The sequence below is a fragment of the Pseudonaja textilis genome, chromosome 14 (genome assembly GCF_049901715.1).
Source record: "Pseudonaja textilis isolate UNSWEBS1 chromosome 14, rPseTex1.2, whole genome shotgun sequence".
NCBI lineage: Eukaryota > Metazoa > Chordata > Lepidosauria > Squamata > Elapidae > Pseudonaja > Pseudonaja textilis.
The window spans coordinates 14103269-14125550 of NC_142003.1; the positions used below are offsets into that span (position 1 = coordinate 14103269).

At 46.7% G+C, this 22282-nt stretch overlaps 2 protein-coding genes across 5 annotated transcripts; one reads left to right on the top strand and one right to left on the bottom strand.

Annotated features, from left to right (window-relative positions):
• The first annotated feature begins 9 nt into the window (after positions 1-9).
• E4F1 (E4F transcription factor 1) lies at positions 10-14045 on the top strand. 2 transcript variants are annotated; one of them, XM_026704085.2, is made up of 14 exons: positions 10-486; positions 1392-1516; positions 1801-1897; positions 2617-2822; positions 3013-3133; positions 3435-3587; positions 5161-5327; positions 6097-6324; positions 6521-6626; positions 8357-8574; positions 9470-9668; positions 10999-11159; positions 11357-11419; positions 13159-14045. In XM_026704085.2, the coding sequence occupies exons 1-14, from the start codon at positions 327-329 to the stop codon at positions 13516-13518; spliced, it is 2364 nt and encodes a 787-aa protein (XP_026559870.1). In that variant the 5' UTR covers positions 10-326; the 3' UTR covers positions 13519-14045. The 2 variants fall into 2 exon arrangements, with proteins under 2 accessions (XP_026559870.1, XP_087768730.1); XM_087912604.1 differs by lacking the exon at positions 11357-11419 and having other exon boundaries at positions 251-486.
• Positions 13919-22129, bottom strand: ZDHHC4 (zDHHC palmitoyltransferase 4). 3 transcript variants are annotated; one of them, XM_026704088.2, is made up of 7 exons: positions 22013-22129; positions 21010-21135; positions 19569-19642; positions 18372-18550; positions 16717-16842; positions 16241-16485; positions 13919-15292 (listed from the first exon to the last, which is right to left on the bottom strand). In XM_026704088.2, exons 2-7 carry the CDS (start codon positions 21127-21129, stop codon positions 15020-15022), a joined length of 1017 nt encoding a protein of 338 aa, XP_026559873.1. In that variant the 5' UTR covers positions 21130-21135; positions 22013-22129; the 3' UTR covers positions 13919-15019. The 3 variants fall into 3 exon arrangements, with proteins under 3 accessions (XP_026559873.1, XP_087768738.1, XP_087768739.1); XM_087912612.1 differs by lacking the exon at positions 22013-22129 and adding an exon at positions 21462-21975; XM_087912613.1 differs by lacking the exon at positions 22013-22129 and having other exon boundaries at positions 21010-21975.
• Between the last annotated feature and the right edge of the window lie 153 nt (positions 22130-22282).

The window sequence follows — 22282 nt, forward strand, 5'->3', positions numbered from 1 at the left end:
CGCCGCGTTGATTGGCTAGGAGGCGGGACAGGGCCGCCTCTTGCTCTTCTGGCCAAACCTCCGGAAACCGGATCCGGCGCCGCTGATTGGCTGCCCGGGGAGAAGTGCGCGCCGATTGGCTGAGCCGTTGGCTGTAACGCCGTGCAGGCCCCGCCCCCGTAGGTGAGCCGTCCTCGTCTTCCCGTTGGCTGAGCGCCTGCCCGGCCGCGCCTGCCCGCTGGGACTGCGACGAAGCTCAAGCGAGCCCGCTTCCCCGCAGCGCCGGCCCGTTGTTATGACGACACGGCCGTAAAGCCGCCATCTTGGTGGTTGCGGCGCCTTGCGACATGGAAGCCGCGATGGCAACGGGCGCTGGGCCGGCGGGGCTTACGGCAGCTGGGCCACGGGGACGCGAGGGCGCTGCTGAGGCGACGGCGGCGGGCGGCCTCCCTCAGTCTCCCGCCGCCGCCGCCTTCCTCAGCCTCCCGACGCCTTTCGAGGAAGAAGGTACTGCCGGCCGGAGGAAGGCGGGGGAGGCGCCGCTCAGTGACGGTGTTTCAGGGCCTTCCGGGAGAAGCGGCGCCTCGTCTTCGCCGCGGGGGACGGGCCTGTCTTCTGAGGGGCGGCGGCTCAATTCTATACGGAACCTTCGGGGGTGGGTGGGTGGTGTCGTCGGTCTGGTGGCGAGGCGCAGCCCGGTCGGTTTCTCGAGCTGCGAAGAGTTGCTCTCTGCGGCGGCCTACCTCGCAGGGGTGTTGTGGGGCGGAAGGAGAGAGCGCAGGCAGATGGGCCAAGGGGCAAGCAGGGAATAGGGGACGGCGCCGCTTCCCCGGGGTGGCGTAGCCCCGAGAAAAGAGGCTTTCAGGGTAGGTAGGGGGTGCCTGGCCCTTTCTGCTGAGGGCCTCCCTGCTTTTGAGCATGGATTCAACCCCCCACCCCCCCCAACCGGGCTGGTGCAGGTGCCAGGAAGCTAACAGTAACAGAGTTGGGGGGGTCCTTGGAGGTCATCTAGTCCAACCCCCTGCTCTGGCAGGAGAGCTGTACTGTTTCTGATTAGATGGCTGTCCAATCGGAGGAGATGCTCTTACGACTCTTTCTGGGGCTGTATAGGGGTGGCTGGCAAGGGAGCCTTTCTCAGGCACCCCATTTTGGAGACTGAATCCCAGCCTGGCTTGAGCTTGTTTTTGATTGTGTAGGCCGGATCTTGATCACCGTTCTTGCCCTGGTCTTAAAAAGATGCTCCACGGTTTGCTTTGGAATGACTGACAATTGTTTAAGCTGTTGCTACTGTTTTATTATCCCAAGCCTGTAAAGGTCCGAACGAATACAGTTGCTGTGATTGGTTATTTGGGAATCTCCTTTTCACGCTGCCTTAAAAAGTGTGACAGGGTCCTTATTTTCTTGCCTTCTAGATGAAGATGATAGGCACAAATGTGGTCGCTGCCAGTCCGAGTTCACTTCTTTGGAAGAATTTGTGCAGCACAAGCTGCAGAAGATTTGCCAGAGACCTCAGGATGCAACCGCAGCAGCAACCCCGGCAAGTTTTCTCGAGGCAGCATCTAAGCTTGCGGGACATGTGATCTCGCTGGGGACCAGGCTGGGGGTGGGTGGGTTTGCAAGCTGGATAAATTGTAGCTTTTGTAGGCTCAGATGGGTAATGGTTGCAAAATGCATCACCTCATCCTTAGAAGAAACTTTAGCATAAGACATGGGAGATGCTTTTACCACTTGCAGCATTGTAAATTTTATGTTAAAAATATATTTTGGAACATCCCTACCACAAGAGGTATTTTCATATTAAAGCTCCATTTGTTCCATCAGGTGATTTCGCCAGTTGAAGCAGCTATAACTGTAGCTCATATAGTTGTTGAAGCAGCTCCAATAACAGAAGAAATCGGCCATGTACCTGAAATTGTAGGTAGGTCTACCAGCCACTTAAAAGTTATTTTAGGCAATCAGTAAGCCTGCTGCAAGGGTTTAAGGGGGAGGAGTGTAACGGAGGAAGTGTGACTGCTTTTCATGCAAAAGATCTCAGATTCAGTTCCTGGCATTTAGGAAGGAATCCTCTTGAAATGTTGCTGCTGTCAATCAATGCTGGCAGCGATGGATTAAAAGATAAATGGTATGGTGCCATGTGCAGCAATTTGTTGTGACTTTGTAATTTTCCATTATTTTGAATAAACATAACTGTCAAAAGTCAGGTCCTCTGAAGGTTACATAAAAACATGCTCTTCACACAAAGTGCAATGAAAAGGAAAATATCATGCTACGAATTATTAAGATAAATAATATCTTAAAGTTGTTCTGTAAATCTATGTTGGTCTAAGGTTATTGGGAACTGGGGAAAACCCAAGAGAAAGAAAACAATATTTTTTTCCTGAAGAAAAATAAAGATTTAAAGCTTTTTAAGAGTAAATTCATATGAACATTGCATGGAAGTGCTTTCTCTACTGACAACCCTTCGTGTTCTGCCAAGGCCTACAGAGGGATTTGCTTCAGTCTGAATGGCAGAAACTCCATCATGGGGGCGGTGGGGGTGGGGTGTTTGTCCAATATGGCCACCCAAAAAGTAGCAATAGCTGGTTATGGAACATGATCTTCTCTAAAGAATCTAACTGGCTTTGGGCCTCTTTGCAGGTAGTGGGCAAATCAAGGAGGTTGTTGTAGGTGAAGATCATGTCTTTGAAAGCCCCAATGGCCACAGTGATGAAGATGGTGGAATTACTCAGAATAATCCAGAAGGCCCAGGGGAAGGTGCTTCTCTGGAACTTATCAAAGTTAAACTGCTGGTTAATAAGGAAGGTCGTTACGTCTGTGAATTATGCCACAAGACATTTAAGACGGTATGTTAAGGATTTTAGCAATGCTCATAGTACTGTTAGATAAATGATAAATAAGATGATGCTATTGAGAGACAACAGTTCTTGCCTCTGGGGTAAGAAAAGGCAACAGCGTTATAGTTTGAAGTGTCATGTTCTTAAAACTAGCCCCATGTCTGGCAGCACCATAAACCTTTGTATCCTTTGGTTCTAGGCCAGCATTCTCAAGGCTCACATGATCACTCACAGCAGCAGGAAGGACTACGAGTGTAAATTATGTGGGACATCTTTCAGGACCAAGGGCTCGCTGATCCGACATCATCGTCGTCACACAGGTAAAGAGAGGACTTGGTTATTGAGCAACTTTCAGCAGTAGGACTAAAAAGAGCACAGGGGAAGACATTGGGGGTTAAATGGTATTTAAACAGCTAGGATGAGGGATTTGCATAAAAGGATTCCAGGATTAATTCCTGATGCTTAAGCATTACCTTGTCCTCCATGCTCCTACGGTTGAGAAGCTATATATAGGTCTCCCAGCAAATTTACTCTTTTCTGAAGGGTTGGCAGCAGAAACTTCACTTAAGAGACAGTGGAGCCATGTTTTTCTACAAAGTAACTTTCCTTTGGTTTCTCCAGATGAGCGTCCTTACAAGTGCAAGAAATGTGGGAAAAGCTTCCGGGAATCAGGAGCCTTGACTCGACATTTGAAATCCCTAACGCCATGCACTGAGAAAATCCGCTTCAATATGAACAAAGAAATAGTTGTTAGCAAAGAGGACGTAGCCTCAGGTCAGTGAAAAGGCCTCCCCTGCTCTTATCCAAATGGCTCTGCCTTGCCTTTTTTTTGGGGGGATGGAATAGAATTGATACAATTTGGCATCAGATGTGAGGATGGGCCCAGAATATTTATGCAGTAATAATTTACATCAAGGGTCTTCAAACTTGGCAAGTTTAAGACGTTTGGACTTCAACTCCCAGAATTCCTAAGCTAACATGACTGGAGGAGGAATTCTGGGAGTTGAAGTCCACACGTCTTAAAGCTGTCAAGTTTTAAAACCCCTGATTTACACGAACCATTTATGCCATAATTCAGTGGCATATCACTAAATGAAAGAAAGGAAGGAAATATCAGTTCACAAAAGAAAGGAAGGAAAAAAGCGGCCCAATTAGTATAATGCAGGGGTCCCCAAACTTGGCAACTTTAAGACTTGTGGACTTCAACTCCCAGAATTCTCCAGCCAGTATAGCTGGCTGAGGAGTCCTAAGAGTTGAAGTCCACAAGTCTCAAGTTGCCAAGTTTGGAGACCTCTGGTATAATACCTGATAGAAAAGGCCTGTTTTATTCAGAATGAAAGGAGGAGTTAGGAAATTGTGATTTGGACATCTATACAGATGAAGTGAACCCTGGGACAACACAGTGGTAAGACACTGATGAAACAGATCCATTTGGATTGAACATGCATTCCGAAAACCCCATAAATCTGGATCTTGTCTACCCAGAGTCATCAGTCTGTAAACCAGAGATGGACTTGGAGGGTCTGTTTTCTGCCAGTTTCCATAATGGGATGCTGAAAGAACTGGCTGTCCTAATCACGCCATTTATGGAAGCAGGCTTTAGGTTCAGGAAGCACGTTGCCAGGGCTTCAGGTGAAGAGATTAGTGAGGCAATAAATAGCACCAAAAAATAAAGGGTGAAGGATTTTGATTGATGCTGATGACCAAGACAGAACAGAAATAAGCCCTGGGTCACGCAGAGCACTCTGGAGGACACCACACTCATTTCATCAGGGACGGATCTCTACACATCTAGCCACAGTAGTGGCCAGTGTAATGGACTTTTTTTGTAAATGTGCTGTGTGAACCCAGGAAATTTGATTTCGGCACGTTGTGCAAGTATAGAACATGTAGTAATTCAGTATCCACTTACTCAAATTGATGCACAGGCAGGTGAAGGAATGAAGAGACACGGCCCAAAATTAACCCTTCATCAGCCCAACACACTGTACTATAAACTAGTTTTCCATGCTTAGCCAGGCTTCGTACAAGGTCTGGGCCTCGGGAGATCTCTTAGGGTTTACCTTCTCATAGTTCAAGTAGAGTCCGGCACCGTGCCAGGATTCTGCCATGAACTTGTAATGAGGGCCTTAGGCAAGCATTAATCTCTGGTCCATCAGAGAACTGCGCTGGCATCCCCTAAAGTTCATGTGAAAGCATCCTCCGAAGGCTCGGGTTGCCTTGTGTGCCTCTGGCAGGGCAGTAGCCCAACTTAGCCGGAGGGAGCGACTGAAGTGCTTGGCTTTGCTTCCTTCCCTTGAACTCAGTCTCTGATGGCGCTCTTAGCTATGCGCTGCTTTTCTTGAAGGGGCTAGCAACTCCAGCAGTGAAGCCATCCCCTCGCTGGCAGCTCCGTCCGTGGAGACCTCCCCTGTAATCCACCTGGTGACGGATGCAAAAGGGAATGTCCTCCATGAGGTCCATGTCCAGATGCAGGAGCTCCCAGTCTCGGAAACCAAGGCATTAGGACAAGAGGTTAGTGCAATCTGTGGGTGGGCGAGATATGATCTTGTAACACCCAGGAGAAGGGATGCTTCCTACCCTGGTCAGTGTGCCAGAAAGCCCATAATAACAACTCACTGCTTGAGGTTCGTCTTGTGAAGGATCTGCAGTGCATTTCAAACTTAAGCCGGCCAAACAAAACTCTCAGAGCTCCAGATGTAAGTCAGGAAGGAGAACGACATTTCGACAGGTTCCTGAAGTCAAAACTATGAGAAATGTTGATAGGAAAGAACAGCTTTTGGCAACTTGTGGGATTCAAGGTTAAAGTTTTTTCTTCCTGCTTAGCTGTCAGCTGTCACCTCACGCTTGTGCTTTGCTACTGTTCGGTGCCAATGAATGCCATGAATTCTAGGGGGACTGAATGGGAAGGGGGAGGATGGGAGAGAAACGAAAATTTCACTGCCTCTCCCTGAGACGCTGCTCCACAGTCAACCAGCTGGGAACAGAACGCAGCTGCATGCCAACCCACCCGTGGAGCGACTGTTTGAAAAACATCTTCTTTGAATTTGATTGGACGTGGTGGGGGGGCAGCACCAGGGGGCACCTAAGGGAGAAAAAGTTAGACTTGGGGATTTTGGCCTGTGAATTTCAGTTCTGGCTTTGCATTACTGTATTTCACTTGACCTCTCGTAAACGATACCTTTCTCAGCAAATGGAGTCAAGGATGGTTCTTTCTTAGAGGCTCAAGCTGAGGCAGGTCTGACATTAGCAGTCATTGTTGCTGCACTCTTATTTCCTTCAGTCGTCCAATCTTGAGGAACTGTCCCCAGACCGAGAGGACAATGAGAACTTACTGCGAGAAGCCATGAGGAATTCTGGAATTGTGATCGAGCGGGTTTCCATAGAGGAGGGTGCCAAGTCCGATGAAAACGGCATAGCTGGAGCTGCTGAGGACTTAAAGGACAAAGAGGTGGAAACATCTGAGAAATTGTGTGAAGAGCAGTATGTGGAAATTGAGCACCTAGAAGCTGTAAGTTCATCCTTCTTCCTTTAAATGCAGCCTGCTTGGCTCGCTGCCAAGCGTGTCTTTCGTGGTCTGTACTGTGTTGGGCTGTGTTGGTAGGGCTGCGTATCAGAACGGGACTCTCGAGTTTGCTTTAACTTTCTCTTGTAATCTCTTGGTCAAACGCGCAAGTAATTTATGCTGGGCTCCCTTTGTTTCATAGCCAGATCCCGAAGCGACCCATGAATGTAAGCGACACGCGTGCCCTTATTGCAGCGAAACCTTCAAGGAGCAGAGTAGTCTCGACCTCCACATCAGTGGACATCTAGGTAAAGTGACATCCTGCGAGGCCTCTTCCTCCAGGGTCCTGCAGGCAAAGTCCTTCCCTGGGGTTGTTTTTGTGTGATCACATTTTGGGCGGTTGGCAAGTCATCTGCATTTACTGCCACTTGCGGTGTCCTGTGGTTTATATGACCACAATTTATGATGTGTTTTTTTTTTTGCTGGAAACTGGCATTTACTCCCTGGAAACACTGCAAAAGTCATAAAAGTGGGTGCAGTCACGTGGAGATTTGTTTAATGACTGGCATGACTTATGACTGTAATTACACACTCAATGGTGGTGGTTGTAAATCAAGGACTTCCTGTATTCTAAATAGGGTCTAACCAATGCAGAATAAAGAGGAATAATGAGTTCTTTTGATCCTGACCCTTCTGTCTTTCTGTTGATTCAGTCAGTCTTATTTTCTTTGTGGTTATATCACTTTGTAAGTTCGTATTTATCCACCAAGATCCCAGACCTTTCTCCTTTTTGGTGTCCTTGAAGCCTCCTACCAAATTTTGGGACTTTGTGTTTGTTCTTATTGAAATTCCTATTTTGGCTTTTGCCCTTTGCCTACTAACTTATACAGATGAGTTTTAAGATCCCTGCGTTAATATCCAGATGCAGTTTTGCTGGGTTCTATTGGTGCAAAAAAAACTTACTGCTAGGAGCAGTTTTAAATCTAGTTTCTGCACAGCCAGATACCAGGTTTATGTTTGAGCTAAATATGTAGTTGTCTGCTTGAACTAAGCAGTTTTCTCAAACTTTGAAGCCAATTCTTCATTTTGGTCCTGGTCATTCATACCTAGGCAGCAGTAATTGTGTAGTATCCTCTCCCGATTAACCCAGAGCTTAAAATGAGGTGTGGGGGAGTTTCCTCTTCTCCTGCATCCTTCCACAGGGCTGTTGCTGTCACAGGCCAAATCAGAGCCCTTAGAAGACTGGAGTGTTTCTTTCTTCGCCTTAGCATTTAATCTACATGGCTCTTAATCTGATATTCCACATGTTTAGAGCAGAGGTCTCCAACCTTGGCAACTTTAAGACTTGTAGACTTCAACTCCCAGAATTGAAAGCTGGCTGAGCAAAGCTAGCTGAGAAATTCTGGGAATTCTGGGAGTTGAAGTCTACAAGTCTTAAAGTTGCCAAGTTTGGGGACCTCTGGTTTAGAGCAATCAGACACCATCAGATAACCGTTCCGTTGTCTTGTCTCAAAGGTATTTGGACTTTCTTTGTTTTTCCTTGATGATGTTTCACTTCTCATCTAAGAAGCTTCTTCACTTCTGACTGAATGGTGGAGAATGGAAGAATTTATATATCCTTGCAGTTGGTCATTAGGGTTTTTTTTTCTGGGGACTTCAGTGACTCTCAGAAAGAGTCCTAATGAGCAGATGACTGCAAGGAATATAAATCCCTCCATTCTCCACCATTCAGTCAGAACCGAAGAAGCTTCTTGGATGAAAAGTGAAACATCTTCAAGGAAAAAAACAAAGTCCAGTTGCCTTTTTGAAAAAGCACCTTTGGGACAACCAGGACTGTCTGGATGACTGAGAATCTCCGTAGACATTCCTTTGTCTTGGTTTATGAGGAATGTAGGTAGTGCAGTCATGCTTGCTCGGCCAGGCCTTGGTGAACAGGCCCAGAGAAACTCGTCTTTAAAGTTGATAAAAGTCCTGGGTTTTCCATTCGTAACCATTTTTGTGTGTGTCCTATCTCCTTTTATTCCCCAAAAAAAAAAAGACTACAAGTCTTTTACATGTGAGGAGTGTGGCAAAGAATTCACCAAAGGATACTTGCTGAAAAAGCATCAGGAAGTGCATGTGAACGAACGGCGGTTCCGTTGTGGGGAGTGTGGCAAGCTGTATAAGACAATTGCACATGTGAAGGGGCACAGGCGAGTGCATTCTGACGAGCGGCCGTATCCTTGCCCCAAATGCGGGAAGAGGTACAAGACCAAGGTAGGAGCTTCGTACCTTTGGGGGTTCCTGTTTCCTAAGACTTCGTGTGTTTGAGCCTTAGCTGTTGCTGAACCTGCCTATCTTAGATGTTAGTCTGTCTTAGTATTGATATCATAGCCCTGATCAACTGATTTCTTTCAGAAAACAGAAGGGGGGAATCTCATGAAAGTGGTGACTGTTTTTGACTGTACTCCTGTAGTCTGACCAACTCCCCACTCAATAAGAAAATTATGGCCATTTCATGATGCACCGGGTTTTTTAGACATACCTGTCTGTCTATCTGCCTATCCATCTACCCATCCTTCCACCCATAAAAACCCAAAGGGTGCTCGGTGATACCTGTTGCAGCATGATTATTTGCACTTGCTCCAGAAAGATAGGGAGTTTCTGGCCTGAAACTGAATTGCATTTTTGCATGTGTGCGGGTTTAGGAAGGGAATATATCGGTTTTTAAAAATCAGTTTTGGAAAACCAGCAGTTGTGTGATGGATTTCAAAGATCAGTCATTGTGCAGGGTGCCAAGATGTCTGACTGCCCGGGCAGCATTTATTTTATACCATTTTTGCAAGCAAGGAAAAGTAACATATATACAGTATTTGGACTGGAGAATAGATCCCACATGGGTGCAACCTCCCAACTACATGGGTACAACCTCCCAACCAATCCTTAATACTAGTGGTGATGTTAGTAAATGAGATCACCTATATGTCTGGAAAGTCCGGGACTTTCCACCTTCACCAAGATATAGGGAATGAAATCATGCAAGTAGCCAAGAGGCCCCATATAGGTTTTAAACACTGCAGTTTGCTGCTAGCATCTAGCGCCATCCATGGGATCTCAGTAGTTACTACAGTTGTGGAATTCAAGCTGACTCACAGGATCCTCTTTCCCACAGAATGCACAGCAGGTTCATTTCCGAACGCACCTGGACGAAAAGCCATTCGTCTGCCAGTTCTGTAACCAAGGCTTTCGGGAAAAGGGCTCTTTGGTGCGCCACATCCGTCACCACACGGGCGAGAAGCCATTCAAGTGTTACAAATGCGGCCGTGGGTTTGCGGAGCATGGCACCCTCAATCGGCACCTGAGGACCAAAGGTGAGATGGAGGATGGTTTGTCTCAGAGATAGGTGTGTGTGCTCCTACTTCCCCCCTGGCTTCCGGCAGAGAAGCTGGGTTCGTTGCCCTTCCACCTGTCTGTCCCCTGATCTCTTTCAAGTGCTACGGAGCTGCTGCTATGAAGCATTTTTAGTCCCAGGGGAAGGTAAGTAAAGAGGCTTTGAAGGTGTGGAAAAATCTTGAGCCTTACTTACTATGTTAATGCACAGCAAAATATTTAGATTTTTTTTTTTAAAAAAAGTCAATTCGCGTATAGCAATGCAATAAATCTGGTGTGCCTTGATACAGATGACTTGACTTACAACCATTCACTTAATGGCCATTTGAAGTTTCAAAAGACTGAAAAAAGTGACTTCGGTTTCCACACTTAATGACTGACTCTGGTCACGTGATCAAATTTTGAGTGCCTAACCATTGGCCCATGTTTGTGCCAGTTGCACTGCCCTGGGGAGATGCAGATCACCATTTCTAATCTTCTCAACTGGCCTCCAAGAAGCAAAGTCAGTGGGGGAAGTCAGGCTCACCTAAGAACGGTTAAGTGATTAAGTGATAAGTATTGCACTGTTAAGCAGTGGTTGCTTAACAACCGTGGCAAAAAAAAAGTTGTAAAATGGGACCCAACTCGCTTAAATGTCTTGCTTATTTTTTGGAAATTTTGGATGACGTTGTGATCATAATTCGGGGACTATCTATATGGAATGACTTAAGGGTCCTGATAATAATAATAAACTATTAAGTCGGAGACCAGTAATAGACAAAATTATCACTATTTACAATAGCGTTATTACTACTACTACTACTACTAAGTAATAAGGTCCATAATAATAAAATACATAGTATCAAACAATATGGCTCTTGCCCTTGGTTATATGATGGGAGAGCCGGTAAGTTTGTGTGTGTAAATATAAGATTCTCTAAAAATGGTTAGAGATATCCACAAGAAATGGGTGCAGTAAACATCTTTTAATTTTGTATCGGATTTTCCTTGTGGTCGTGGTAGCTGCACAGAATTTTGCTACGCTACACGTGATAGCCGGGTTTGAGTCCCAGAGGAGATAATCTACATAAAAACTGTCCATCCTCCCTGGTAATCTTTCTAATAAGGGGAGAATATGCCTTGACCTAAAAACCCTTAACTTACAGTGCAATAAAACATGTGTGATATCTTCGATTTCTCCTTTACCACATGACTTAAGGGTCCAGTTATTTATGTAAGCAGCTCTTCTGCACATTGACCTTAATGGGGAAAATCCTTCCTGCTGTTCTTTTAATTGCTGCTGAGCTGTCTGTTTTCCTCCACCTTCCCCAGGTGGCTGCCTCCTTGCCTTGAAAGAAGCTGAAGAAGCAGTGGGGTCAGAGGAGGGCCAGTCGGCTGACCGTTTGGCTGCGACGGTTATTTCGGAAGATCCCCCTACAGTCCTGGTGGAGTTTTCCTCAGTGGTGGCAGATACACAGGAATACATAATTGAGGTAAGCACGTCTCCCCGGGGAAGCCCTTTGAAAGCGATTAATATCCCAGCACTGGAGGCCTAACGTGGGCCAAGAACTATGGAGACCCATCGTGCACACTCCTGGACAAGACTAGGAAGTGCCTAAGGACTGGGGCTGCCGAGGAGGAGGCCGCAGCCCTGAAGTATCTCTGAATGGCTGTGCGTTCTTTCTTAAAGACAGCTGCTGAAGACCTGGAAACCAGCGAAGCTGCTGAGATCATCGAAGGAACCAGGCACGAGGTGGGTTGCTCTCAAGGAGGCTTTCTGACGATCGCAGCAACGGCTGTTTTCGGCGCTTCAAGGAGCCAATCCTTCCCCCAAGCGCTAAATCCCCAAGCCACGGGACCTCCATAGGCAAGCAGAGCGTGGCATGAATTTGGCTCTGCTAAGTCCAGTGAGCTAATCTCTAGCTTAGTCTCTGCATCCACCAGCTTGCGGTAGGTATAGGGACGTCTGCCGCCAGCCACTTTCCTTCGGGGAAATCCCTTTCTGCCCCGGTTTATTTCAGGAGCCAGCTGAAGCTGGATGGCCAGTACATTTAAAAAATTTTTTAATAATAACTGGACAGAAAGAGGCACATTAAAAGGCTGATTCCAGGATGTTTCTCCTTTATCGTTAAGAATTCAAGCCTTAATAAATGTAATCATCTGGGATGAAGAATTAGAAGGGAATCGAGGGTGAAGGGAAAAGGTGAATGGTTGTTCCTAAAGTGGCTAATCTCATCACCCGTTCCTTCCCCGCCCCCCCCAATCCTGGATCTCACACAATGCAGACACACAACAAAGTTTCAAGATTGTGATTTCTGGTCCTCAAATTGGATAGCCCTTCTTATTTGGCCTGGCTCTCAGAAATGGGATTGCATCTCATTCACTGCATTTCAGATTGTGTGGGAGTGTCTTGGAAGATGAATAATATTAGGGAATAGGAAATTATTTTTGCTTCGAGGTCTCTGGTTTCTCCTTTAGTGTGAGGCAAACCTAATAAACTGGTTTGTGAGTTTCTATTTTAGAATTGCCCTGACAGAAACAATGAATCCTTTGTTGATTAGCTACATTTCAGTTGAATGTGGTGCTGAGACTGAGGTGGAGCCCCTTTCCTGTTTTTAGGGTTGAACAAGAGGGTCAGTATTGATGGCCTGGGAACCAAAAATGCACTGCAAGAAGTTCAGCCTTTGAGCCACTCACTGCTTGTGTGTGGACTGGCTTTCCTCCACAGTGAAGATTTTAAACTGCACTAAGTAGCAAGATGTAACCCTGCTCCGAAGTGCTGGGTCCTGATGCACAGGATAAGCAAAGACAAACGTACCTTGCAGATAACTAACAATTTGAATTGGTCTCTCCACACATCATCCTTCGTGAAGCGTGCAAACCAGCGTCTGCATTTCCTGCGAGCACATCTTTCTCCTTCTGTTCTGGCCACTTTACAGAGCCACGGTTGAGAGGTTTTTTTTTTTTTTTTAACAAACTGCATCGCTGTTTGGTTTGGTGGCAGCAGTGCCTCAGATAGAAAGTCCCTACAGAGAGTGGTAAGGGCAGTGGAGATTATAGGAAGCCCGCTTTGGATTATTCAGGATGCTGCTTATAAGCGCTCTGTGCTTAGAGCTCTAAGCATTGTTAGGGACCCCACACACCCAGTTTAGGGTCTCTTTCTCGTGCTCCCCTCTGGGAGGAGGTTTCGAAGTATTTCTAGCAGGACTACCAGATTCTGGTAACAGCTTTGTTCCCTATGCCATCAGTTTTCTCTCTCTGTACTTGTGTACACTCAAACTAGAATGTGTTGTCACTGTGTCATATATGTGGGTATGTTCATAATTTATTATTCATTCATTCATTCATTCTGCCATGGTTATATAGTGTATATTGGAGGTGGTGACCCTTTGACGGCTGTATTTCACTAAATTTCATTTTAACACATGCCGATTAATGTGCATTCGAAGTGACAATAAAGTGATTCTAAGTTGTTTTCCCCCCACTGTGCAGGTGGACAGTCATATAATGAAAGTGGTTCAACAGATAGTAAACCAAGCCAATTCTGGCCACCAGATAATTGTCCAGAATGTCACGGTGGCAGATGACTCAACCATGACAGCAGAGGGCGTGGACCCCGACACAATTGCCATAGCAACTCCGGAGAGCCTGACCGAGCAAGTCGCCATGACCCTGGCTTCAGCGATTGGGGAAGGGGCTGTGCTGACCACGGAGGGCGGGGGGGAGGTGGAGGAAGCCACCGTGACCATGGTGGCATCCGAAGACATTGAGATAATGGAGCACACGGGGGAGTTTGTGATCGCAGCCCACGAGGACGACGATGACCTAGAAGTTCAGGCTGTGATTGTCTAGGGCGCCCAGAGGGGAAGCTTTTCAGAGTGGCAGCCTGGCTGCACCCAGGTCCCAGGTCCAGTGACGTCGCCCCAAGAGCCCGTTTGTGTGCTGCTTCTCACGGCGTGTTCACTGAGCAAGTGATGAATGAACAGGTGGCCACATGTTCTGGTCAGGGAGGGTACCTGGCCCTTCTGGGTGTGGCAACCTGTTGAAACCAGGCAGTTCTCGAGTAAAGCACTTTAGAGTAAAAAAAAGAAAATTGTGTGCAGGGATACTTAATGACGTGGCAGTGAGAGGTTCCCACGTGTGGGAGGAAACTCGGCTTGCTTTTTTTTCATAGGAATGTGGGTTTTATCATTTTAGAAAACCAGCGGCTTTATTTGTATTGCCGGAATACTCAGAAAGGCCACACTGTACATTTTTGCAACCATGTAGCTTTTAATTATCTATTGTCTGATTTAACTTGTAAATATTTTTTTAAACAAAACAATTTTTTATATTATTGTATTCCGATGTAATTAAAGGAGAGTGCTGAAGGCTTCAAATGTATCAGTGGTTATTTCTCTCCCAGGAATGTCTTGTCGGTGTAGCAGGAAAAGGAATTGTGCAAGAGGCCTCAAACAGAAATTTAGCCCTTATAATTTAAGGATGGGAGGGACCCAACCATAGAATTGGCTTCTTAGAAGTTTCAAATACCCACATAATGCAGTTCAGGGCATTGCATAGTTCCAGTTCCCTGCAGAACTAGCTCTGGAGTGGGCCTTCCTGGTAATTTGCAGCAGGAAATGAAATAGACGTAGGCCTCCACTCACCTCACGTCCCCAAAAATATGTAATAATTTATAAAATATGTAGTAATAACAATACAGACAAGCATTCATCTTATAACACTCCAAGACTTAACCATAAAAATCCATAAAAATACAAGATAGAGGAGATGGCAGTATTTGGAGACAGCGGACTAAGAGAGAGAGAACTGGAGAAAACCATAAAATACAAAGGCACGCAAATAAAAAAACGGAGCAGCTGTGGCAAAGGAGAACGAAGATAGTCCCAACAGTAATAGGCACCTTGAGTGCAATCCCCAAACCTCTAGAGCAACACTTGGAACATGATTGACAAAAGTCCCACCAGTCAATTGCAAAAGGCAGCTTGACTCAGAACGGCCTAAATCCTGCAATGAGATCTTTTAACAGCCTCCAACATCATCTGCTTTTCCCAGGTCCTTGGAAAGTACTCAATAGGTGGATAAAAATGCCAAATTGTGTCTAAAAACAAACTGCGACCAATCACACCACCACAATAACAATGCATCACCTCCTCCCCAGGGCTTTTAAGCAGGCAAACTTTTAAAAGTGCAAACAATAGCACTGGGTGTGCACATTAACAAATCTAATACGTTAGCTCATTTTTCCGCTTCTGAATAGTCCTTTAGTAGACAGAATAAAAACTTCATTCCATGAAAGGTTAAGTTTGTAATGCGAAAACTCTTGTTTTGCCAGCTCCACAGGTGCAAGGCTTCACTTCCTTTTCTTCACAGGACTCGTCAGAGGCCTCACAATTTCTGCCAGATTGGCCCAGACTCCTTTGGAGTAGATATTTCTATAGCCTTCCTGTCTGCTGTATTGCTCTGAGTATGAGTGTGTGTATCTTGCTGATTTAAACCATTCGTTGCTCGTCTGGTTGGTCAGTACAAGGTACAGGATGAAGCAGAAATAGGAGCCCAGAATGACCAACAGAAGGATGACAAAACCCAGCATGAATACAATTCTAGGAAAGGTCAGGAAAAGTTGCTGTGAAGAGAAGGGGAGAAAGAGTTAAAATCCAGGTGCTCAGGATCTCCAGGTAACCCCCGGCCTAGTAATTCTGGCAAGTAATTCTTTCTGGCAACATCGTTTACAAAATCTGAGTTAGAAGAGACCCCAGAGCTCATGTAAGCCTAGCCTTCTGCTGAAGCAGTTTGGCCATATGGCTATTTCCTGTGAGGAAACATCACACAATGGTTCTATTGGTTGAGAGCTTTGACGGTGATGAAAAAGTAAGCAAAATCATTTACAACCAATTCCCACCACACTGCCAAACTACTAAGACTGTATGGACTGTTGTTACATGGATGGTTTCCTAGTATGATTTGATTGCTTATTGTACTCTATGACTATTATTAAGTGTTGTACCTGATGATTCTTGACTCTCGATGAATGTCTCTTTTATGTATACAAAGAGTATTTTCACTAAGACAAATTCCTTGTGTGTCACACTTGGCCAATAAAAGAATTCTATTCTATTCTGTATTACTATTCTCAATCCTTCCTATTACCTATCTTCTTTTCTATTTACGACTTATATCCTTGTCGCTTGAATCTTTATGATTTATATTGTTTTATTTAGTCTCATTTGGTTTTGATTGCTTATTTAATATCCTATGATTATCACTGTTGTATCTTATTATTCATGATGACTATGAACCTGATTCATCACTTATATCTTTTATGTACACTTACGCACCGAAGACAAATTCCTTGTGTGTCCAATCACATTTGGCCAATAAAGAATTCTATTCTATTCCAAACCATTTAATGTCCTATCAATATTTTCATATATTCATATTTTCAATATTTGAGTCTCCGAGACACAGACATGACTTCAATCCACTCTATACCCTCACAGGCTTCTGAAACCCAGCTCTGTATCCCCTCCCTCCTCGTGAAAAATGCACGAGTCAGCAGTTAGTCAATATTTACCTGAATCAGGAAGAAGGTATCAACTGGATGCTCTTGACCTTGGTCATCAGTGTAATGTCCCAATGTAAGATTTGACAAAAGGACCACCTGGATGAGAAAGCTGGCCGTTACAGCTGCAACAGAAGCAGCCATGGAGGTCAAAGTCAGCAGGTAGCAAAGGAAAAACCGGATGTTGAAGGCGCCAATGCAGTTGTTGACCCAAACACAGTGATGATCAAAACGATGCACGCAGCCACGGCACACACCTGAGCAGAGAATGGAGGAGGGTCAACGTGTTAAGAAATCATAAGCAAGTTGAAAGCCAAATATGGCAGCATTTCGATCTATGGCAGGGGTGTCTAACTCAAGGGCCGTGGGCTGGATCCGGCCCACAGGGTGCTTAGATCTGGCCCATGGGGCCACCAGGACCGGCCGGTGGTGCCTCTTGCCATTGAAAATGGAGCTCGGGAGGGCAAATGCTAAATCGAGACTCTTACCGCAGTGCCTGGATCGGGCTGGCTTTCTCACTGCGCAGGTAGGGCATTCAGCATCTTCTTGAAACATCAGACCGTCGTATGCATATGCATGAAGAAAGAGAAGCTGGTTGGATTTGGTGATGATACCTTGTGGGGAAAAGCAAGGATTCTTACTATGATTTACAATCAGGGCTGCAAGGTCTTGGCTGTTGTAAGATTTCCTTCCTGTCATGTGCCTGAAGCACTATAAAGTTAACCTCGAGGGTTCAGATCAGAGACACCGTAGAGCAGGGGCCCCCCAAACTTAGCAACTTTAAGACTTGTGGACTTCAACTCCCAGAATTCTCCAGCCAAGAATTCTGGGAGTTGAAGTCCACAAGTTTTAAAGTTGCTAAGTTTGGGGACCCCTACATTATACCAATGGGGCAGTTTTTTCCTTCCTTTCTTTCATGAATTAATGTTTCCTCGTTTAGTGATATTCCACTGGCATAAATGATTCATGTAAATCAGGGGTCTTGTGGACTTCAACTCCCAGAATTCCTCCTCCAGACAGACTTTGCCCTTCTCCAGTTTCTTTCACAACCAACGGAGCCACACTCCCACTCCCTGTCAGCGGTTCGGCCTCCCCCTATGAATCAGATTCAGACAGGGGCGTGACACTTATGGACTTCAACTTCCAGAATTCTGGAAGTTGAAGTCCACAAGTCTTAAAGTTGCCAAGTTTGGGCACCACTGCCCTAGAGGTAAAATCCAGTTTTCCTCTGAAGCAACTTTCTCCTGCTCTGTACATCTGTGGGCTGTTCTTCACATCCCTTAACTGCATCACAGATATGCCCAGCTAACTGCTTTTTTGCATTAGGCCTCCATCTGATTCACTTAACAACTGTGGCAAGAAAGGTTGTTAAATGGGACAGAACTCACTTCACAAACGTCTCACTTAGCAAGAGGAATTTTGGGCTGAATTATGGTCAAGGACTACCTGTATATCAGCAATCCGGCCTCTTAAGTCATACATACACCGGGTTATCTGAGGGAATGTCTCTTGCCGGTCACATCTACCTGACTCTGCGGGTCCCACCCCTGAGGGAGATACACCTGGTGGTACCCAGAAGAAGGGCCTTCTCTGTGATGGCTCCCTCTCTCTGAAACATCATCACACCCCCCACTCCCAGAGATTAGAACGGCCCCCACTCTAGCACTCTTCCGAAGGGCACTGAAGACCTGGTTTTGCCAGCGGGTCTGGGGAACCCAGAGAGGGATGGAGCCCATCAAATGGCTAGTGTGATCTGCTATCATCGGGGCGGGAGGTGGGAGTTGATTCCCCCATCCCAAATTTTATTCTATTGTACTTTACAAATTTATTTGATTCTTTTTGTTACTTTTTATTGTTTTTTTTTAATTTTAATTTTTTGTTTTAAATATGGTTTTACATTGTGTAAACCGCCTCAAGTCACCATGGGTGAATAGGCGGCCATATAAATTAAATAAACAAATAAGACTCCAAGTGATATTCAAGCCTTGAGGTTAAGGTTCTACTGATGTGGAAAGAGAACAAGCTCAACCCAAACCATCACTTGCCCAGGGCACAGCCAGCTGGCGGGCAGTGGGGCACCATCAACCGCCCAGGATAGGGCCAGTGTCTCAAGAGCTGAGACTGCACGGAAAAAAGGCCTCACCTGGGTTACTCCTGGAGCAGAGGATGAAGAAAGCTGCATTCACAGCCAACAGGAGATAAGGAAGAAAGAGGATGAGCCTGCTGAACTGCAGCTCTTGGCAGTAGCTGAAGACTTCCCAGGTATACTCGCCATAAACCAGCCCTTCCAAGATCAAGTGCAAGACCACAAAGAAAGAATTCCTGCAGCAAGGAGAGAACGAGATGCGTTTCTCTTCCCCGCTTCGAAGGGAAAGGGAAAGGCCTCTGACCGGAGATGGCATATCAGGCCTCAAAACATGTTCTGTGGGTGACAATCCTAACTCAGAATTCAATACAGACACCTTAGGTGAATTCATCTCGCCCGGCAGCTGCCTTTGCACAGCAGGCCAAGGTGGGTTCTGCTTTTTGTAGGTTTAGGGTGGCGTATTTATTAATTTCTTTGGCTTGCATCCTTTCCAAAGACCATCCCCTTAGAAGCGTCCAAATGTAGGAATTCTGCTGAGACCGGATGGCCCAAAGAATTAGAAGGTGACCTAGGATCACAGAATGACTGCCCTCCTGTGAGCCACGATGGCGCAGTGGTGAGAGTGCAGTACTGCAGGTTACTTCTGCTGACTGCTGGCAGTTCGGCAGTTCGATTCCCACCAGGCTCAAGGTTGACTCCTCTTTCCATCCTTCCCAGGAGGGTAAAAATGAGGACCTAGATTGTTGGGGGAACGAGGTTGACTCTGTAAACCACTTAGAGAGGGCTGGAAAGCACAATGAAGCGGTATATAAATCTGTGCTATTGCTATTCTGTTCCAAGCTAAGAAGCTTGTGAGGAAGGGCCTCTTTTGTTCCACAGCTGCTCTGGGAGCAGCAAACAGGAGGCTGGGAAGGTCCAGGAGCTCCTGGGAGTATGTTGTGGGGATGCTGAATTACTACAAATATGTGCCAGGCTTCTTGCCAACACAGAAGCAATTTCTAACAACTCAAAGATCCCGAAGAAAGGGGAGAATAGTCCAGCAGACCTCACCCCAAACAAAATGTAAAGATCAATGTGATACCACAAAATTGTAGGGAATATAAAACTAGGAGGTAAGTATGCAGAAGGGACGTTGCAAATTTGAACGGCACGGGAAGCCATTTTAACCAAGCTAGGATGTTCCCAAGGGCCCATTAATGCCAATATTCACAAATGCCAGAGAATGTAGCCAATAAAGAAACAGACAGGCAATACCTGGAATGGAAGAGTCCCTGAATTGCCTTCTGAGCTCCTCTTTGAACTGGAGCTGGAATGACATAGGAGAATACCTGCATCGAAGGAGAAAAAGGGCAACATAATTATGTAAAAAAAGGAATAGGTGGGGGGGTGGGGAGCACAGATAAACACACTCACTCACAAAACCTGCAAGATCGTTGTCAGTCTTGATGCTAACCTTCAGGTTGTTAGGTGTCAAACAGCAATAAAAGAGGCCCTGAGATGGAAAGAGTCATTGCTGAAGTAATCCTCCACATCTTTAGAAAAAGGGGGAGGACAGGGAACCACGGTCCCATCAACAAGGAGAGAATGCCACTACCCCACAGTTCTTCCAAGATATTTTGTTTAAATTAGGATCCTACATCAAATGATGTCATCTATTGAAACAGCATCTCCCAAGAGACCCAGACAGCTCCCATCGTAATAATAGTCTTGGTAGTTAAAGACAGCACTGGTCATTCTTGTTGCTGATTCCTGACAGTGCTTGGGCAGGGAAAGGGTAGCCATCCTGAACGATTTCCAGTATCTAGCTGGAGGTCTAGCTGGAGGGGAGAGAGAAGAAACCAGAGACCCCTCTTATGTTGGGTACAACGGGACTCAATGCTCTCATCCCTCTTGTTTAACATTCACATGAGGCCACTGGATTGTGGGATGCATGATACTCAGATTTGCATCTTAAGCCACAGCCACAGGTGATGCTATCAAGATATTGTCCCAGTGTTTGAAGGCTGAATTTGTCTATATGGGGAGAAAAAGTCTCAGAAATCAAGTCCTCTCTCTCTCTCATGGATCCTATTCTTTGAAATGCCCCCCTGAGATCTGCAGGGAACTCCTCCTGGTTCTTTTCAAATAAGCCTTTGAGACCTGGCCCAGGTCTTGGGTTAGAGCCGGTGACGGATCTATTGTATGGTATTGTTTCAAAGTTGTTTCTCCCCTGGCTTTGTGATTTCATTTGTGTTTCCATAGCATTTGTTTTTGTACTTTGTAAGCTGCCCAAAGTTGGAACAGATTGGAGCAGCCCATAAATTTCCTAAGTCAATAAGTTCATTTCAGGAAATGGCATACAAGAAGCATTTCCATCTTCTTCCACGAAAGGGGCTGTTGTCCACGCTAAAGGAAATGATTCTGGGAACTTTGCTTTTACTCTTTACTAGAGCAGAGGCTGCAAATGAAGGACGGGATGGAGGTTGACATACAAAATGCTGGAAGGAGGAGAAGCTATAATGCTGGGCCTTCCTTTTCTTTCCCCCCCCCCCGCAAGGGAAAGTTAGCCATCCAAAGGCAAGTGTGATGGGTGGTGTAGAAATTATTTGAAAAATAAAAATAAGATAAGGGACTGGACTGGACTGGGGTCCAAGCCAGATGCGTGGAGATTGGTGTTGGGAGGGCAGAAACTGGCACACAGCTGGATGCCCCTTACTTCAATTGTGCCCCTGATGAGCCTCCAAGAGAAGCTTTGCTCCCGTCGGGAGGAGACGCAGACCGCCACGCTGAGCAGCACCAGGCCGAGGTACAGGCCGAAGAGGATCACGAAGTCCATCTCGCCCTGCAAAATCCACGCACACCTTAGCAGGTCGTGGCCAGCCACTTGACTTCCCCTTCAGGCCCAAGGAGACCCGCCAGCATGGCTTCCACATCTGCAACCCTGGGGAGGGTCAGCCGGGCTCTGTCTGGGTGCCCCCAAAGGGGTAAAAGTGGGCTTGGTCTTCCCCACCCACAGTTTGCATGGGGCGAGGCGGGAATGGGCTCTAGGGGGAATACAGGTAGCCCTCAACATACGGCCACAATTGAGCCCAAGATTTCAGTTGCTACATGAGACATTTAATTTTGTCCCATTATACGACCTTTCACCCCAGTTGCTAAATTAAACACTGTCATTGAAAAACTAGTGACGTTAAGTGAATCTGGCTTCTCCCCATTCAGTCTGCTTGCCAGAAGGTCGTAAAAGGGATCACGTGACCTGGACGCGGCAACCATCGTAAATATGGGTCAGCTGCCAAGCGTCTGAATTTGGGGAACGCTGCAACGGTCGTAAGTGTGAAAAATGGTCACAGGTCACTTCTTTCGGCGCCGGTGTGATTTTGAACGGTCACTAAACGAACGGTTGTAAGTCGAGGACTACCTGTATCTGCGCCCCCCTCCCCCACGGCCGTTCCTGCCAGCTACACCTAAGGAGTCAGCGGGGCGAGCCAGGAGGCGGGTGGCCTCGCAGCGGGCCAGGCCGCTTCCTCCCCGGAACCCCTAGAAGCGCCGGGCACACCCGCTGCGGCTGCTCGCTTAGACCGGGGAGGCTCTCCCGCCGCCCGCTCTTATAAGCGGCAGCTTATGGCGAGGGGCGGCCGCTCATTTCGGGGCCCCTTCCCTGCAACCCGCCGAGAGGCGCCCCCCTCCCCCGCCTCGTCGCTTAGCAACGGGCCCGCTACCGGCAATTTCCCTGATCCCCGGAACGGGCGCCGCCATGACAGTCCGAGGGAGGGCAGGGGCGGAGCCAGCCGTCGTCCAATCCGCGAACGCCGGAGCCGGCCGCCCTCGTGACGTCACGCGCCCGCGCGGGAGAAGGCAGGATGGGAATTGTAGGAGCCGGACGGAGAACCCTCCCGTTGAGGCTGAATCGGGAAGAGCGATGGGGTCGGTTTCCTTTCGGCCTCGCTCTGCGCTGTTCCTCCGCGGCCGTAGCGCCGCAGGCAGGAGAG

Coding starts and splice junctions, on each gene's coding strand:
- E4F1 (XM_026704085.2), top strand. CDS start 327: ATGGAAGCCGCGATGGCAACGGGCGCTGGGCCGGCGGGGCTTACGGCA. Junction 1,517..1,800: donor CAACCGCAGCAGCAACCCCG/GCAAGTTTTCTC, acceptor TTGTTCCATCAG/GTGATTTCGCCAGTTGAAGC. Junction 6,627..8,356: donor CCACATCAGTGGACATCTAG/GTAAAGTGACAT, acceptor AAAAAAAAAAAG/ACTACAAGTCTTTTACATGT.
- ZDHHC4 (XM_087912612.1), bottom strand. CDS start 21,566: ATGGTTGCCGCGTCCAGGTCACGTGATCCCTTTTACGACCTTCTGGCA. Junction 21,136..21,461: donor TCACTAGTTTTTCAATGACA/GTGTTTAATTTA, acceptor TGGATTTTGCAG/GGCGAGATGGACTTCGTGAT. Junction 16,486..16,716: donor AGCCCGATCCAGGCACTGCG/GTAAGAGTCTCG, acceptor TTCTCTGCTCAG/GTGTGTGCCGTGGCTGCGTG.